Source organism: Phaethon lepturus, unplaced genomic scaffold (genome assembly GCF_000687285.1).
Source record: "Phaethon lepturus isolate BGI_N335 unplaced genomic scaffold, ASM68728v1 scaffold9692, whole genome shotgun sequence".
NCBI lineage: Eukaryota > Metazoa > Chordata > Aves > Phaethontiformes > Phaethontidae > Phaethon > Phaethon lepturus.
Genome location: NW_010525567.1, coordinates 1 through 18,824, shown reverse-complemented (window position 1 = coordinate 18,824; position 18,824 = coordinate 1). Strand labels below are relative to the sequence as shown.

Below are 18,824 nucleotides of genomic sequence, written 5' to 3'. Positions count from 1 at the left end.
GCCTGGGACCTCCCCCAGCCTCTGGATGGGTCACTCACCTTGTCGGAGATTTTGACGAAGAGGCTGAAGCCCTCAGAGGACTTTAGGAGCAGTCTGTTGGAGATGTTCTGGCAGAAGTCCTTGGCTTTCGTGCTGGACTCCACCTCAAATGCCTACAAAGAAAGAAAGGTCCTCACCACTGCTATCTCCAGGTTAACTTCCACTTCATGCTGTCTTGGAGGAGCTCTAGGCTCAGACACATGAAGGGATTTAGGCGCCCACCAACCAATGAAATCCGTGACATTGTGGATTGTGGCTCTGCACATGGGAAGGGACCCTTGCAGAAGTTCAGCCAAGCTACTGTTGTACCGTTGTGCTTTGTGATGTTCTACCTATATCCTGTGATGGCTTACCCAGGGGTCCGCAAGCAACGCAGGAGATTTTTCTGGTCTAACAGTTAGGTCCCAGAGCTGTTTGTCTAGCGGTGGGGAGAGAGAGATTCTCCCAAGCTGATTTCTCCCAACTGCCTCTCCACTGATGATGGTGAGGTCAGATGCCTGGCTTAGACCAAATGACTGACTCTGGATAGCTGAAGAGAGGGGAGGTGACTCCTGCTTTACGTGCGGATGGGATATCGAAAGGGCTGTCCCACCTGCATGCAGGTCCCAGCCCTTGTTTTGCCTTTTGAGCTGTGCTCAGCGTTTACATCGCCTCAGTTTTGTTCTGCCCACTTAAAGAGATTCAGTTCATAGCAGTTTAAGGAATTTAAGCTTCTGACCACCACATGCATGACTGCGTTAGCCTGAACCATCAAACCACCAGGACCCGTGTTCCATATCCCATGAGACACAGGCCTGGAGTTCGGTGCTGCTGGTGTTCAGCAGCCCTTTGGTGCAGATGCATGTTGTACCGGGGTGATGCTCCTCTGCCAGTCCACTCCTGTGACTGCCATGGCCAAAAGGATCACAGCAAACCCATCCAAGTGCAGAAGTCCCCACTGCCTCCTTCTACTGGCTCGCGCACAGGTGCGTATGTATGAAGCAGTGTCATGCTTATTGCTGGTCACGTAGTAAAAATACTCAAAGTGATGAGAAATCCCAGCATTTCTCTCAACTCCCCATTACAGATAAATAAGGGCATGCACGGCTGCTGGAGAGGAATCCTCCTTTTCCTTCCATGGGTGTGCACTGCTTTACACATCAACCCACTTGGAAACACAGGAATTTAGTTGTGCCCCAGGGCATGAGGGAGATGCAAGCCTCACAGGAAGACTCATCAGCAGAATGAGACAGCAGTATCTGCAAGGACACTCATATCTGCTCTGGCATCAGTATAACTAGCTGCCTTCTTAGCCTGTAAGATGCTTAATGAGACATTCCTGAGCGCAGGTATGATTTCTGTGTCATCTCAGGTCAGAAGGTATAATTCCAGTTACCCAGTTACTGTGCTGCCATAGCCTGCCCAGTCCAGGGAGCACCATCATGGTACCCCACTGGGGTGGGCAACGTCTGTCGGTCTAGGCTGCAAATAACTGATATCCAAGGCTTGTGAACCACTGAGAGGGAGTGGAGATGAACCCACTCGGTTTCCTTTTTTCTGGGGTCATAACAAGCCTCCAGTGAACACCAGCACAGCACCCATGTCTTGAAAAACATGAATCGCAGTAAATCAAACCCCTGAGCTGATCAGGGTAGATAAGGATGGGTTTTCTTTACACTGCTCTGGCTCTGGTCCAGAGTCTTCTGGGAAGGATGAGTTTTCCTGAATCAGAATCAATATTAGCCTCTTCCAGGATTTTAATAAGAAAATTGAAAGCCGTCCTGACAGAAATGAAGAATTTCCTTCTCCCCCATTTACCTCATCGGTGTCATCAGGGAAGTAAACCTTGTGGAAAATTTGGGTGGTTTTGTGTTGAATGGCTTCCACTTCTACCAGATGGGGCGGGTACTTCCTGGATCCATTCCTGCAAAACAGGAGGTGGCAAAGTGCCACAGCATCAAAGCAAGAATCCTTTGTTTAAGTCTTCCGTATTAATACATATCCTTTTTCGAGTAACTTTGGCTAATTTCTTAATATTGTTTCCCCCCCTAAAAAGAATAAAGAAAAATTGGAATGGGGAATGTGTATTTTCTTAGGTTGTAGGTGACTTAAACAGAGCTGGCATGACAAAGTCAACTTAATTAGCCTCTTTTTCGCCAGGCAGTTTACCAGTGACATCTTCCATCCAATGTTGCTTTCGTTCAGCTTGGTCAAATGCAGAGAGAGGCTGTGAGCTTTCACTGTCCCCCCTGCCACCAAAATATCTCCTACTTGTATTTTCTCATGCATATTTGGATGCTGTGGCACAGTCACGATGAGGAGGTCTTTTGGTGCCGTACCTCAGGGCTTTCTGGAGTCGCTGGATGCAGTCTGCTGCCAAGGGGTGATGTTTACGGGACTGCAGGAACCTCTGGACATGGGGCAGGAGGATGTTACTTGGAGGGAAAAGGCCTGTACACAACCACAACAGCTCCCAGCCTTTCTCTTCACTGTACCTGCACAAGGAGAGACCCAGGAGGAAAAAATCACTCATGGCATGGACACGCTGCATTGCCCGACGCGGGCTAGTGCATTTGGGCCAAGGAGAAAAAACAACTCTTACTTGATGTGGTTGTCCGTGAGCTGCTTGAGGGTCTGGCAGTAGATTTCATCCTTCAGGGGTTCAGCTTTCAAGGCACCTTCAAATATTTGGTCTGTCAGCTCATTGACTGAGCGGGTCCTTTTGGATGGGTAGTCACCCATATACTTCAGCACCGGTGGGAGGTGGGAGTCAAGGATCAGCTAACAGGGATGTTTGGAGAAGCCTTGCTGTTGACAGTGTGATTGCAGACATCCAACACACGACTGCAGAAGTGGCTTCAACTTGGTGGAGGGGGCACAGTGTACTGTAAAGGCTTTCAATTGCTTTAGGACATTTCCAGCAAGCTCTCTCCCTTTACCATGCATCATCTCAGGTTGAAAGAATTGCTTTGGGGTCAGGATGCGTAGTCCTAAGAAAGCTGCGTGTGATCGTGTGTTACCTGATCACACATACAGGTGCCACTGTAAAAGACCAGATTTTCAGCTGGTGTCAGACACCAGTGGAGCTGCAGTAATGCAAACCAAATCACGACCTTCACCATCATGCCATATTGCATCTATTCTGTGTAGGAACAGGCCACAATTTTCTGGATTAACATGTATGACACAGCGAAAGGAAAAGGATAAAATTGCAAATGTCCTCTTATTTTTTTGCCTTTTCTTTTAATTTCTGCTCCTGTTATTATTTGCTACTAGGAGGAAACCAGTAGCAGCAGTGATAGCGTAATAACTACAGTTAGTGTAATAAATAGTGTAATAAATAACAGGCTTATACCAACAGAACTGTCCAAACTGTGAAGTTTGGATCCTAGAGCAAAGACCCACCAAATAATAAAGGCTACTTCAACAGATCGGATCTGTGTCTGCACTCAGTTCATCTCTCCCATGCTGTGTACATTCTGCCAAGCAAGGGATATTCAGGCACCAAACCCTGTCCCTGAGGCCGTGTGGACTGGTTTGCATCCACACCGATTAGGGCTACAGCCTTCCACAGAAGATGCATTTTGGAGAGACACAGCTGAAGCAAGCCAGAACAGAGCTGGTGAGTTAACCACAAGCAGCGTGGACCAGCGGGACTCACAATCTTGCTCCCTGGCCCTCATTTATGAAGTACTGACACCCCACAGATCTCAAGGGTGCTTGACTATAGATTTCAGGTCAGACCCAAGCCTGTGACATGGTCCCAAAGCCCTTAAGGGGGAGCACAGACCTTGCTATTGGCATTTCTTGGGGCCCTAAAGAGCCTGCTCAACTCTTTGCATATCAGATCTGTTGCCCAAGGGCTCACCCAGGCAGTGGAAGGATATCAATGAAGGCCATGCAGGCTTCTTGGGATAGCTCCTCGCTGCCCAGGATCTTCTTCAGCAACGGCTGTTTGATGGGCTCACGGGTGTAACACCACAGCTTGTCCTTCCCACGGCTTTTGGTGATCATGACCCGGCTCAGGGTGTGCTTGGGAGGTGGCCTGGTGGGAAAAGCAAAGCAAAAGGAAAGGTGGAGAGGTTACAGGGATAAAAGGGACAGCTTGCAGCCAATGTTTCACCTGGGAAGGTGGCTCACAACACCTGGCTAATGAACTCTTACACCAAATGGGACTTCACAGTTCAGCAAGTATCCAGCTCCAGTTCTGCCTGAAGATAACCATTTGTACTTTCCTAGGGCTCATAAAAGTCCCTTAAGGACGCTACCTAAGTGCTGCCATCAAAACAACCTTCCCTACCCCAAAAAGCTTCTAACTGTAAGAGGAAGGATGATGGCAACAGACGGTCAGGGCAGCAACGCCAGAAGAATATTGCCTAGCAGAATAAGCCTACCAGGGTGAAGACATCCCAGAGGATCTGGTCTGCCTGTTTGGATTGCCAGCCCACCTGAACGGGAGTGGGAGCTTTGGGATCAATCTGGTCAGCTGCATTCAGCAGTGGTGCACATTTAAATCTGTGGAGCTGAGATGGAAATGCCTGCAACTAATTCAACTGCTGCCAATACAGTATGAGGCTGCGTATGGGATCATAGGAAAGGAGTATCAGACCACTAGCACAGCCTCCCACATAATACTAAATTTTACACTGTTACACCAGTGCTGAGCCAATCTGAAAAAATTCTTCATAAAACCCTGTCTGGGGAACGCCTACAGCTCAAATGCCATGACCTAAACTGCAGGTTGCAGTTGTACAAAGTCACACAAGGGGATATTCAGAGTCTTTTCCAGTAGCCAAAAATTTCCTGATTCCCAAGCTACTTGGAGATAGATTACTATTCCTATAATTTTCGAGGATGATTTAAAAAATCACCTAAAATAATCATAGGAAAATTCCTCCAAGGTGTATGGCTTTACTCTCTCTTCACTGTCTGAAACTGCCAGCTGAGAGGTTCTGATAACATCTTGTCGTTGGTCAGGGGTCATCGTGACCAGTGCCTGTGGGATGAAAATGTCTCTGTCACCAGTATATTTGATATAATATATATTGATGTATTCAGAGAGAGGAAGCAAATACAAAATGAAAAGAAGGACAGTGAGTGAATAAGAATAACCTATTAATTCCACTTAATAGTCAGTAAAAACTGTGCTATTGTAATTTCTCTGTGCAATTCTCAGCCACTAATGCAAGGAATAGCAAATGTTTCCATAGTGTGGATCATTTCCTAATGAAGATAATGTGCTTTGGATCCTACAGCTCCATACATGAATGTAGTAGTTGCCTCCAACTCCAAATACACCTTCAAGTAATCAGGCCAGCTGGAGGAATGTAGCAGGATTCATGGATACTCCACGTCACAAGCCTGTGGTGTTCAAAAAGTGACAAGACCAGAAGAAAGGCTGAGATCACTTCTGCCTTGGGCAACTTTTCACCTCTCTCAGCCACTTTGGTTTCCATCTTATCATCAGGGAGACTCTGGCCAGATCTAAGCTTTTCAGGAAGGCTTTGACCTCCTCAGGCTTTGTATCAGGTTGTGCCATTCTGTAAGACAGCTTACCACGATCTCCAGCGGAGGCATGGTGACTGTAGGCAAGACGTAGACAGAATCGGTTGGGAAGTCGCCTCTCTGTTTGGTCCGTTCATTGAACCCGTTAGCCCACCCTGAGTTCATCACGTGTTCTCCTGTGTCCTGGTCCAGAACTATGAGGTCTCCTTTGAGGAAGCTGAGGAACCCAGATTCTTCTCCCACTGCAAGAAAAACAACCATGGGTTTGATTTTCACCCCCTCCCCAAATCACTTGGGCGTAACTAAACCGTTTATTTGTTTACCACTGGGCTGGGACATTTACTTACCAGGGTTTGGGTTGTCTTGAAGAGTGACCACATATTTGGATCTTTTCCTTAGTCCTTCAAGGAAGGTCACCACCAGGTCCCGGATATCCTCTGCATTGTTGGAGGTGAAAGTGTATTCATCGCCTTTAATGGTGGCCAAGGTGAAACTCTGCCCTTGCAGCTTTCCCCCTCTGGGATATATTTTTGTAGGAGACATAAACAGGAAAGATAATGGCATCAAGAGGCAAAGCCTGGAAAAAAGACTGTTTTAGGGTGAGATCAGCAGCTAAGTCTGTTCCTCCTTACCTGCTGCTTGACACAGCCGTGATCTCTGGGAAAGAGAGCTCTAAGAGAACCTGTTCCTGTTCATCCACAAAGTACACCCCTGTCCAGTTGACAGCTACAATCACATCATTTTTAGGCAGGCTGGGCCCTGGGTTGAAGACAAGACATACAATCAGTTCATGAAGGGTCTTAGGATATGGAAAATTTCAGAGGAGGATGCAATGATCAAAAACATCAGTGTTATTTTTAGTAAAAGAAATAGTGGCAGACATAGCTTGAGAATAGCTAATCAGGATGCACCAAAAAATAATATATCTAAAAAAGACCAGCTAGATGGTCCATTAATTCTTCTTGTCTGTGAAGTCCCTATCTCTCCTTCCGTTTGCTTTGGAGCATCCTGTGCTCAGGGGATGCGCTCTACTGACTCACCTGAGAATTTGAAAGCTTCGTAAAACCGAGAAAACAGCAAAGGCCACTTGAAACGCGCAAAATCCACTACCTCTTCCTTGACTTTTTTGGGGTCTGCCCTCTTCTGAGTATAAATTCCCTACAGACAAAGCAAATTACAACCAACATGAAGCACAAACCTGGTTACAGCCAGGAGGAGAGCAAACAAAACCAATTCATGTCACCAGAAGATCTTAGAACTAATATTAATTTAGGTCTTAATGAGGCTAAGGGCCAAAGTCCTACAGGAACATGTGATAGGTTGGATAAAGTCCTGGCAAAATTTTGGTTAGGGAATAATTAAAATCTGAGAAGGCTGCGCAAGCATCTAGAGTGACCAGTCTGGGTGGGATTCATCTTGGCTAAATTTGGGTTTCCCTAAGGTAGGTAGGTGTCTACCTTTCAGCTTGACAGTCCTTTAGCTGGAAACAGACACTCAATAGCCCTTAAGTACAGGCATTTAGCTTCATTTAAGGCATCCTCAGATACCTGATACCTCTGTATGTAGCTGACAGGCTGATGGAGAACCTGCAAGGTCCAAGTGAATTGCATCCTTGGGTCTCCATTGACAGTAATGGGAGGTGAGACTCATAACACACATGGAGGTGCTTACATTTTAGGGGTCTTAATCTGAAGCTGGGTCCTGTTGTTAAATGAATGCCAGTTCTCACGCCTGGATGACCAACCCTCATGGTTGGTCATGTGTTATGAGTAATGAGTTATGGAAGGTGTCACTGTGAGAGGGTGTCACAAATGTTGTTATGGAAGTCAGGGATGTTTTATATTATGCCTGACACAATGAGGTCCTGACACTGCCTGGAGACATGAACCAACACTGTAATGCAACCAATAACACCACAATCCTGTGTACCAGGAATTAAACCGCAGAGATGGCATTTTGCTTCTCTCAGTGAATCTCTGCAGGTTGTCTTCTTCTGCCAGATCTTGCCTCAAAACCAGTGGTAAAGGTGAATACGGCTAGTACAAAACCTTCCCTTTCTCTTTGATTTAGCTCCAGGCCAGGCTAAGAGCTGAGCTATGATGTCTGACACGTTTAAAAGGCACATGAAGCTACTGAAGCATGCCTTGGTCCTTGCCAGGTGACCTATTGTCCCCACCTTTTTATGTGCAGCTATAATGAGCTGAGCCCATTTTTCCACTGTTTTTGAAGCTGTGATCTCTCTGTCTGGGATGTAGGATGGAATCAGATTTAGCAGCCTTTCCAGTACCATCTCTGACCCATAGTCCACATAGTACTGCTGGGAAGCCAGTTCTGCCAGATCTTCTTCCTGTGGGAGCCAAACAAGTCAACTTAATGCTATTACCAGGCCATCACCTCAGCATCCATCCTCCATCACTCAATGGCCTCTTTGTGGAGGCTGGATGTACTGCTGCTTCAGATTGGTGTGGGGATGCTTCCTTACCGCAGAACATCACCAGTGCTTTTTGCACATCCGAAGTTCAGGAGATTGACTACTAAAAGCTATGATTAAGCCTTAACATGTTCAATGACCAGCACCATGTAAACCTGTATTGTGTGTGAACATATTTGCCCCCGTTTTTCCTTGCAATTCAGACTGCTGCTGATGCCTGCAGCCAGCAGTGGGTAGTCTTGCTACAGCAAACAGAGTTTAATGGTGGCAAACGGCACGTATCCATCATTTCTCATACTTGAGAAGCCAAGCAACAGAAGCATCTGTGCATAATGCAGAACTGTAAAATGTCCTTTGGTGCAGCTATATCCCAGGCACTTTGGGGTGAAATAATAGAACTACTGAGATGATAATAGCACAAGAAGACAAGGAGCAAGAGAAGGGGAGGAAGAAAGGGCAGGACTTCTGATAGGATAAGAAAGCTGCAGTTAATGTAATACAGATGGGAAAACATGATTTAGTTCCCAAGGTGACTGGACTCTACCAGACCACAGGAGAATGGTGTTGGGGAAGACAGATATATTCAATTTGAAACCTGGATAATTTTAAACCCGAGGGGGAAAAAAAAAATGACACACATTGTCAGAGATTTTGATGTTTCTTGAGATGTTAATTTCAGTGACACTGGAATAATTCTGTAAGCTCCCAGAGACTCTAGAGGCATAGGTTTCTGCTGTCAGTGTCAGCATATGACAGAATTATTTGGTTTGTATTGCATGACAGAAGTCTGGGTATCCCGAAAAGCATCTCTCACGTCTAAGGCTTAGCAGGATTTGCCAAAAAAGATCCTGCTGTGTACTCCTGATCTGGTGATCTGGTTATAGACAACCTGTGGCCCTCCAAAGTGAGGCTGATGGATGAAGTGGCCATTCACTCTCCCATCCAAAATTCACTAGGAGAGAGTGCTCACGCAGCACATGGGAGCATCCAGTCTGTCCCCAGCCAAGAGGATCTGATTCCTGTAGCTACTGTTTCCCAAGCGAATACCATAATCCCCAAGCCAGCAGGTGTTCAAGGAGGAAGATTTCTCATCCCTTTGGTGAAACCTATTTCACCATGTCAAGGATACATGTTGGATGAGACCAGTAGCTGCTGAGGTCACATACCTTGTCACACCGGTACTCCCCAAACTTCACCCCTCGCACGATCTGTTGGTATATGAGATTGGTGGCCACATTGTCCTCACTTGGGTTGTGCCAAGGAGTGAAGATCTCCTTCCTGAAGAAGAGCCGCCACGGCGCATTGCGTTCCTGCGCTCCCTGTTCTTTGGCATATTGCTCGCATTGAGACACAGCATCCATCACATGGTCATTGCCGCTCCCCAGCGAGGAGACCTAGTTAGGGCAGAGGGAAATGTAGCATTCACCCGACTAAATGCTGACCTCTCTAGGCAGAGTTATCTGTCTCTGAGTCACTCATCCAGATTTCCTTTATAATCAAAATAAATCAAATATCTATCTTTACTAGCCAGCCAAGATTGAACAGATCTACAGCACAGCTGGGTGAGCCATTTTTTTTTTTTGAGCCACAATTTCCCATCCAGAATGAAAGGAGAATATCAAAGTCAATTAGAAAAACCAACAGTCCCATTATAAAGTACTGTTCATTCATACTATGCTTTGAAAAACCCTGTTTCAAAGTCATGGACTTGGATCCAACCACGTTAATCATCAGACAAACACAGAATAAAAAGCCTGTCCTGCTACAGAAGATATATCACCTCTCTCTTCTCACTGTGGTCTGGCATGAGGCCCTGTGTTGGTTTTGGCTGTGATAGAGTTAATTATTTTCTTCATAGAAGCTTGTATGAGGCTATGTTTTGGATTTGTTCTGAAAACAGTGTTGATAATACAAGGACGTTTTTGTTATTGCTGAGCAGTGCTTACACACAGCCAAGGCCTTTTCTGCTGCTCACACCATGCCACCAACGAGCAGCCTGGGAGTGCACGAGAAGTTAGGAGAGGACACAGCCGGGACAGCTGACCCCAACTGACCACAGGGGTATTCCATACCCCATACATATGACATCATGCTCAGCATATAAAGCTGGGAGAAGCTCCTGCCACGGGGGGAGTGAGCGAGCGGCGGTGTGATGCTTAGCTGCTGGCTGGGGTTAAACCTCAACAGGCCTTAAAGCACTATGTCTCCTCAGAGGGAACATCCCTGGATGAATGTCTCCTCAAAAAAGACCAAGAGATGGAGTATAAGCCATTTTCTTGTCCACCTGCAGGCAGAGGTGGCCACATCTGGAGGTGAGAATATACTTCATCCTCTTACACAGCAGCTGTAGAAATAATTCTGTTTCATTGGCTTGCAGCTGTTGTCTCACCTGATGAAGTTTTATCCTAGGTCTGTTTTCCCTTCTCATTTACACTCGCCTTTATTTTTATAGAATTTCTGAAAAAAAGGTATGGTTTTAGGTTGAATAAATTGGGTTAAATGCTAATGCAGGTATGGCAGTTTGGATTTTAGATCTTTTTGGAAGCTTAATTTCAGCCATCAGCTTTCCAATTAAATGTAGTTGGTCCCTTGCATAAAAATCCAGGCTGTTTGTTTTACTGGAAATTCGATTCAAAGTAGCTTGACTGAGAGTAAGAGCACAGCATCACAGGGTAATTTAGGTGGAAAGGCATTTCTGGAGGCTTCTCATCAAGCCCACTGATCAGAGCAGGTCCATCTTTGATCGGGTTGCTCCATGCCTTCTCCTGTTAAATTCTCAGTATCTCCAAGGAGGGAGATTTCTGTGTCTCTGCAACCCTGCTCCAGTGTCTTGACTACTCTTACTGTGAAAATCCTGCTGGCACTTGAACTGTAGAAATGTTCCTTCCTGACCTTAAGGTTGGCCATTTGCTCATAGTACAGGGTCCTTCTGACCTCTGGAAGGTTATGTGACAGCAAGGAGACCTCCCTCTTCTTTTATGGGGTTAGTCAGGAACATAATTTAAGACATACATACCTTGTCAAAAAGTGCAATGTAAAGCGAAAAGCCAAATCGATCCTTCAGGCTGATTTTGTCGGCCAAAGAATTACAGAGCTCTTTAGCGGTTGTTGCAGAGTCAGTCAACAGTGTTTTTGTCGTCCCATCCATAAATGTGACAGGCAGCATGATTGGTTTCTTGGATTTAGTTGCCTAATGGATTAAAGTCAAACTTTATAAAGGCATGTGGATTTCAATCCCATCGAGACTGTTTACCAATGTACTCTTCCACTCAACTGTGGTAAACATTTTCTAGTTCCCAATCCCTCTGACTGGCTGCTTTTCAATACTACCGAAAGACACTTCTCAACAGGATAATGTACGGTCAGCCACTGGAAGCTCTTGGAAGTCCCAGATTTTTTATTTAATACATTTAGTCCTCAAAGTGCCTAATCCGGTAAATCCAAGCATGTCTGGGAATGCTCCTGGGCACCGGAGCACAACTGTTTATGCTCGTAAACCAGCACAGAAAATGAGCAATTATTGCACAAACTGTGCCTCTTCCAGCTATGACTATCCCCACACAAGTCCCAGGGAGCATTCTCAGCAGGCAGTTTGCCTGCATCCACCTTCATCAGGAAGACAGTTTCCTAGCATACACAGGGGTTTGTTCCGTGCCAGCTGGCCTCAATACCTGAGGACACTCTCGAGCACAATTAATTTACAAGTATTGATGTAGCCAAAGGGATTGATCTTCAACATACTCTGGAGCAAAGCCAGAGTGCACGGGGAATGCAATATCTTGGAAATACATGAAAATTCTTGAGGGAAATAGGCATTTTGTCACGCTACTTTCTGCCCTGCCAGAGTTGTGGTTCCTGGGATAGTGAAAGGCTCAAACCCTGAGCCCCAGCTGCCTGGGGAGGGGATGGAGGGGCTCATACCTGCAGCTCCAGCCAACTGGGTGGCTGCGTCCTTGTCCCATTGGCAAACGTCCGCCTCAGCCTCTCTTCGCAATAGGGAGCGTAACCCGGGGGTCCTCCGTTGATAAAGTTCCTCAAATACTGTTGGCAGCAGGGAACACAGTGGTTAGACCATTGGGTGTAGAGGCCAAGCATTTGCAAAGGTTAAAAAGCAACGTTTTACTGGAGAAAAGCCTTCTGAGACTAACGGCACTGGTACCGCTCAGTCTCAGGATCTTCCTACCTCCCATTGCTGGAAGCTGGGAGGGAGTAGGACAGGCTGCACCCTTGCCTCGTTCTTACGCTGTGAACTTCTGGCCTCCGTGGAGATAAGATACCAGCCTAGACAGACCTTTGATCGAAGCCGGTGCAGCAGCTTTCCTATTCCTGCTATTGCTGCTGCTGATTTCTATCTCTGTGTTTTAAAGATGGATTATAAAATGTTATTGAGTGTTGGCCAAAAAGACGGGAGGGAATGAAAAAGACATTTAAGTAATGATCCAGGAGATTCGTGAGCAAATGCCACTCAGAACACTTAGCTGCCAGTACAAAAGATCTTTCACAATTACATTAAACAGATGTTCCTTCAGTCTGATTTTAAATTGCATTTTAGAAGATCCTAAACCAGAATTTGAAGCACTTTGCTATGTCAAAAATGCAACCATGCTATTGTAGAGAAAATTAAATCCAGTGACTTCCACAATATGAAAGATAATACACTTAAAAATATTACAGAAATGTCTTGGCCAAAAAGGTAGCTAAGTTCTGTAAATGATGTTTTTCAGAGAGACTTTATAGATAGATAAAGAGTTCTCTGAATGATAACACACAACTGTTCCTTCAGTAACACAGACTGCTCTATAACGCTGCCAGTCCATAAATAACACAGGCAGAGAGACAGATATCTCTGGCAATCGTAACTTATAGAGGTACTTTGAAATAACTAGGTAATAGAGCCAGGTAATATGGATGGGAGCTGTTGCAAATGATTGCATGCAGCTGATGCTGTGTAAAAGTGTAGTTTTAATTATGCTGTTAATAATGAACTATGTAAGTACATATTTTTGTATTTCTCCTTCATTGTGACCGAACCTTCCCACCAAATTCCATTATTAGTTAAAAGAAAGGTACAAAGAACAGGAGTGCTAATGTGTCTTGACCCATGCTTAGCAAATGATGTCATAAAGGTGTCTAATGGGATACAAAGCATGACTTTCATATTTGGGAGCAGGAAAAGATATCGAAGACTGCCTCGTTATCAGCTAAATCCTTCTCAAAATGTTCAGTTCTAATGGACACTTTTGAAGGTTGTGGAACAATTCCCAGGCACAAGAGTTTCCTGAAATTCCTCATCTTTTTTCCATAATATTGCTTTTATTAAAGTTAGAGCCTTGAGGTTTCAGGAGAAAAGTAACCAGGAGCCTGATACAACATTCACCACAAGGAAGAGTATCGGACAGAAACGCTATTTTCCCTTATATGATTTCCTTCTATTAAAATGGGGGATAGTTACTGCTATAAGTTAGGGCATCAACTGAAAAAGACGTGAGGTTAACAAAATGCCACCTAGCTAATCGGCTGATAGCCAACACGTGGCTATCATACATTCAATGGTAGCTATTGCGTGGTTAAAGCAGTAGTCAGCGAACTCAGAGTAAATCAGATTTTGGCTGACTACTAATTCCTGAAAACATGGTCCTGATAGATTAAGAGTCTGAGAGTAAGGTCTGGCACTGACGTGGAGTTTGTCTCCCAACCCAGAACAGACTGGACTAGGTGGCCTGGGTTAATGTACCTTCAAAACAGAAGCGTTCACTGAATTCTAACAAACTTTGATTATTCCTCTGCTTTTCACACGATAAAAAAGTGAGTCTGGATGGGAACGTGTGTGGTTTGGGGGCAGAGTTAACATTTCATCGTGAGATTTATTTATCATTTTTTTCATAACGCTTTATCTCAAAACATGACATTTTAAGTGGGAAGGTGTCAATGGTGTCACCGTGGATAACTCCAGTGTCTTCAGAGGAGCTCCGAGACATTGCCCAAGTTGCTGCTTGTGTGTTGCTGTTTGCAAGACTGGAACCTTCAAAGGTAACCACAGTATGGGCTGCTGCAAGTATTGTTTGCACTCATACTCGAGCAGCTTCAGTCACTGCAGGCTGCCTATCATCTCCAACAGCCCAAGGTGCAAAAGGGTGACAAGTAAGGGCAGAATTACTATAAATCCTCTCTGAAGCTGTTGGGAATATTGCCACGTATTTCAGCATGGACCATAACTTTGGGCAGAGGTTCACGTGAAACCCTGGCCCAGGCTGCCCAGAGAGGTGGAAGATGCCGCATCCCTGGAAACATCCCAGGTCAGGCTGGACGGGGCTCTGAGCACCCTGCTCTATCCCTGCTCATGGCAGAGGGGTTGGACTAGATGACCTTGAAAGGTCCCTTCCAACCCAAAACTTTTTATGATTCTATGTCTGAGTCTCCAGAGCTATCCATAAATTATTTCTGAGAAGTGCTTCACTCACCTAAAATAATCTTCCACTATTAAAGATTCAAACCCACACAATGTCCTGTGGCATACTTTCTCAGATCTCATTTCCAGATATAATTTAATTTTCTGCCACTTTGCCAGTGATTTATCTGCTTTATTAGATTTCATACTGGCAAGGCCTGGGGATGAAAGAGGGATTTCTATTCTTGGCTTCAGCTCTTTCAGTGCTCAGGACCCAGTACCTGATCTGATATCTATGGAAATTAATGGAACATCTTTATCTCCATCAGTCTTGGGAGCAGGTCCAGGCTCCAACATTCAAAGCTGAGAGGGACAAAGGAGGTTTTATATTATGGCAAAACAAAGACACCGTACTGAGCCCTTTGCCCTGAGCCAGTCCAACTCTTAGGCATGAGATTAACTTTAGCAGTCCAGAGGGTGTTAGTCAGACTCTAGGTGTGTAACTCATTTGGAAGGCGGACTGGTCAAAAATAGGCAACAAAACTTTGCCCAGAAAAAAAAAGAATATCCTTCAGAACAACCTGATTTTCAAACCTGTCAGCCACTTAGCATCTCCTACTGACTGCAGTCCTGCTGATCCACAGTGCTTCTGAAGATACATTACATGTCAGCTCTCATGTGGCTGTTTAGAGTTTGATGTTTTTAGTATGACACATGCTGGGGCAAGTTGTAGCATGCAGAGAGCAACTATGCAAACATACTTCCAGGTAAATTAAACCCTTCCCTTTCTATGTACAGTTTTTAATATTAAATTATAATTAGCTGTGTAGTACTATTCCTTGTCAATTTTGTTTGAGTACATGCCTGAAGTCATACTGTCAAAGCCAGTAGATGCTTGAATGAATGCATAGACCTTTGCATGTGGGAAATAGGGCAGAAATGTGGGCTATTCTGGGTGTGCAAATTCCACTTGCAGCCTCCCATAATCAACTTTCCTGCCAGAAATCACTTAATCACATCTTCACAGATCTATGGTACAAGAGGCGTCGCCTGAACTGGTTGTCTACACTCCCTTTAGAGTCACAGGAAAGGGAGAGACACTTCTGAGGAGTGACTCATATGATCCATTTGAGACATTGAACTTGGGATCATGCACACTTTTCTCAGGAACTTTATGTCATTTTCATTCCTGGCAAAGATAAAGACTAGGATACCGTCTTCTGTGGAACCTGGGAGAAAAGCTGGTCCCATGGCTGGAAAGGAAAATGTGTTGACAGATAATTCATGAGACAACTATAATCTACAATTTACCTTCACAAACTTCTCAGAAGGAGCAAAACATCCCACGCAGAGGGACATCAGGATCCAACCCCTGGCGTGGCTGCTTTTGGATGGGTTCTGGGTCAGCTGCTTGCAGATTTGACAATAGATTTCATCCCTGCGATAGGAATGAAATAGCATTAACTGTTAACGAGGTGGTGGCTTTCACCACAAACGCAGAGAGAGACAGACTTTGTCTACGTGTGATTGACAGTTAAAAGTTCATTTTAACATGACAAGGATATTAATTTAACTGCCCTAATGATGGTCACCCTGATCGTTGCAGTGTCTTTAAAATGCCATCCGTCACCAGTCCTGTAACATCGGTTGGGTCTTCCCTGTGCTTCAGCTGAGATTTCCCACTCCTGAATGACATTGCTTAGAGAAGAAGGGAAGTAAAAGGGAGTCTTAAGGTTCAAAGCAGCTCAGTGTCACCTCTGGATGATGGAATCTATTCTGGTTTCTTACAAAGATTCTGGTTCTATCTTACAAAGATTCTGGAATCTATTCTGGTTTCTTACAAAGATTTCCCAGTAATACCAGTCTCCTAAATGAACTTTCACAGAGGGCCATCAGCTGGGAGTCTTAATTTGCTGTCTGTTCCTCTTGCAACACATGAATGTGCTTTGTGGTATTGTTGGGAACTATCAGCTCCAGTGAAGGTCATTTGTCCAGCTCCTGCATCCAAACAAGCGTGTACATTGACAGGTATCTCAATTTGGGATTTAATATCCACTTTTGACTTTAACCTTAGTTCTCTATACGCAAAATGAGGGATAACAGTACTTCCTCATCTACATGGCAGGCAACAAAAATGTTAGCCATCCTGTTACACTGACAAACCCCATGGCACAAATCCCATGGGACACTACCGGGTCTGCCTTTGTGAGCAGACTTTGTGCAGAAAAGTAATGCTAAGGGTTTCATGGTGAACTGGGAAGATAAAATGAAAATGAGAGAAGCTGGTCATCAGATGTAGATGCTCACCCTCTTCCTGGAGAAAGCCGGTAGGTGTGAGTGAAAAGAGTGTGAGACTACCTAAAACAAGGGCTGTATTATAACACACACACATAAATGGGCTAAACCAAAGATGTGCAGTAGGCCTTAATTTGGCACTTTCCATTTTTTGAATGATTAATTTAGCAACTGAAATGAGTTCGAGTTTTTCATCAGTGTACCATTAAAAATATTCACACAAACCAAAGAGATCTAATGGTCAAATAAAAAAACAGAGAGTAGTGAACAAGAGTGAGTGTTAAAAAAACCATCCAGTAGTCGCTAGCACTTCCAGAAGTGTTTGAATCCCTCTATGTGGTCTTTCCATCAGGCCCAATATGGACAGTAAGGAACATGATCCAGCGCAGCCCATATTATACAACAGAACCAGAAAAATGATATAATAAGAGCTTTGTAAAGCTGCACGCAGCAGCAAAATCATTTGAACTGCTCAAGAATAGCTCAGGGAAGAAGGAATGAAAAGAATGGCATGTTCATGCCATTGTCTTGATTTCTAACCTTAAGGCTGGCCTGAGGATGCCATTACCAATAATGAAATGGAGCTTCTCCAGATTGGAGGTGGGGCGGTCTTCGAGCATGCTATTGCCCTGGAGAGTAGACTCACCATCATGAAGTCTCTTTGTCACCTGCCAAGCAGACACATTGCTCTCTTTCAGTACAGCCAGTGACTGTGTCCCCCCCGCCCGCATCCCAAATGCTTGGTGTTCCCCCAGGAAGACTCCTCAACCAGCCAGGAGGGGTCTCAAAAGTTCGTCAATCTAGCGCTTTAACAGCAATGGGAAGGTTTGATTTTATTGGTTTTAATCACATATGGGTGAAGCTGAAAATGGTCCTGTCTAGTCACACTCTCACCCGCTTGGTCTTTGCCCAGGCTTTCTACAATGGCACCCTTGCATCCCAGCTCTGAGCTGGTCCTGCAGCTGGGAGAGCACCACCAAGTATCTTTGGAATAACCCCAGTTTATTGCCAAGGAGGACCTGTCCCTTTAACTCAGTCATATTAAAAAAATCATTAAAGCACTGACAAAACGGACCCACTCCCCGTGCTAATGATGCAACCAAAAGCACTGGTGTTCTTTTTGAAAACAGGGATGGCGTTTGTCTGTCTACCAGCTCTCTGTCTCAGCTGGTCAACCCAGTCTCCATTTAGAGCCACTGGAGAAAGGTGGCCATTTATAGGGTGCGTTCAGAGCCACATTAGGGTAAGCTGGATTGGGTCCTCTTTCTCCCCACTGACACTAAAGGGAAGGAGGGTGACTATCTCAGAGAGCAATCTTCATGCTCTCAAGCAGTTATAGCCAGGTGAGATGGTGCCTGCTCTAGAAGTGGACATGGCAGCGTGTAAGAAGGTTGAATCCATATCTTTGCATTGCTTTCACACCTCCCCCCCCCAAAAAAAAAAGATTTATTGCTCCTCACTCTTTTGAGACGGTATTTTCAAAAGCTCTCAGCTTGGGCTAACTGCTTCCATGGGGAATTTTGCCCCTGGCACTGGAGAGGAGCAGAGGATGGGTGAGCGCATTTGGAGACCCCACCTCTGCTACCTACGCCGTGGCGGAGGGCGGGAAGCTAAAAGCAGGGTTAACGTTCAGACCATCACAGAGTGGTGAGAGGTATCAGCAGCTGGATGGAGGGCTGTGAAAGAGGGGAGGGGAGGTGCTGGATGGATGGAGAACGGGAGCCGAGGGGAGGCCGGCGCGAGGTGCAGAATGACTCAAGGAGACACGGGAAGCCAACCTTTCCCCTTAAACACTCCTTAAATCTTTCAGGCAGAGAGACAGGTAGCGCCAAACCCAGAGGAGGGCTGGTTCTATGTTGTCTAGGGAAAAGCAGAAGAGAGTCAGAGAGGGCTGCAGACAATCCAACGGCACTTGTGCTGCCAGGCGGCCAAGCGTCTCCTCTCACCTCCTCCGTCAGTTTGGATTTCTTCTTGAGTGTTAAGGAGACCAGTTTGTGCCGCACACTGTTCTTCTTGTGCCCGTCAATGTGAGTACTCTGCAAAGCAAGAGGCGTGGATGCAATGCGGTGAGACACAAAGCCCTGCCGAGTAGGTGCTCTCCCTGCCTCCCCCGGGCTCCTGCAAAAGACCGTTAATCCTGGACAGAGAGTGAGGTATATCAATGACACAGACAGTGGGATCGAGGGC

The 18,824-nt window shown here is 45.4% G+C and overlaps 1 protein-coding gene across 1 annotated transcript in view; it reads right to left on the bottom strand.

Moving 5' to 3' along the window:
• Nucleotides 1-18,673, bottom strand: part of LOC104617466 (unconventional myosin-VIIa) — a gene marked incomplete at its 5' end in the record, with an annotated part of 24,592 nt that extends 5,919 nt beyond the window's left edge. Inside the window, 17 exons of the mRNA XM_010282798.1 lie at nucleotides 39-152; nucleotides 1,837-1,942; nucleotides 2,358-2,513; nucleotides 2,621-2,774; nucleotides 3,906-4,063; nucleotides 4,890-5,014; nucleotides 5,575-5,765; nucleotides 5,871-6,040; nucleotides 6,156-6,282; nucleotides 6,564-6,681; nucleotides 7,700-7,870; nucleotides 9,121-9,348; nucleotides 10,971-11,144; nucleotides 11,876-11,995; nucleotides 15,654-15,780; nucleotides 17,178-17,305; nucleotides 18,584-18,673. Coding sequence (XP_010281100.1) covers nucleotides 39-152; nucleotides 1,837-1,942; nucleotides 2,358-2,513; nucleotides 2,621-2,774; nucleotides 3,906-4,063; nucleotides 4,890-5,014; nucleotides 5,575-5,765; nucleotides 5,871-6,040; nucleotides 6,156-6,282; nucleotides 6,564-6,681; nucleotides 7,700-7,870; nucleotides 9,121-9,348; nucleotides 10,971-11,144; nucleotides 11,876-11,995; nucleotides 15,654-15,780; nucleotides 17,178-17,305; nucleotides 18,584-18,673 — 2,457 coding nt within the window. The remainder of the gene's footprint in view (nucleotides 1-38; nucleotides 153-1,836; nucleotides 1,943-2,357; nucleotides 2,514-2,620; nucleotides 2,775-3,905; nucleotides 4,064-4,889; nucleotides 5,015-5,574; nucleotides 5,766-5,870; nucleotides 6,041-6,155; nucleotides 6,283-6,563; nucleotides 6,682-7,699; nucleotides 7,871-9,120; nucleotides 9,349-10,970; nucleotides 11,145-11,875; nucleotides 11,996-15,653; nucleotides 15,781-17,177; nucleotides 17,306-18,583) is intronic.
• Between the last annotated feature and the right edge of the window lie 151 nt (nucleotides 18,674-18,824).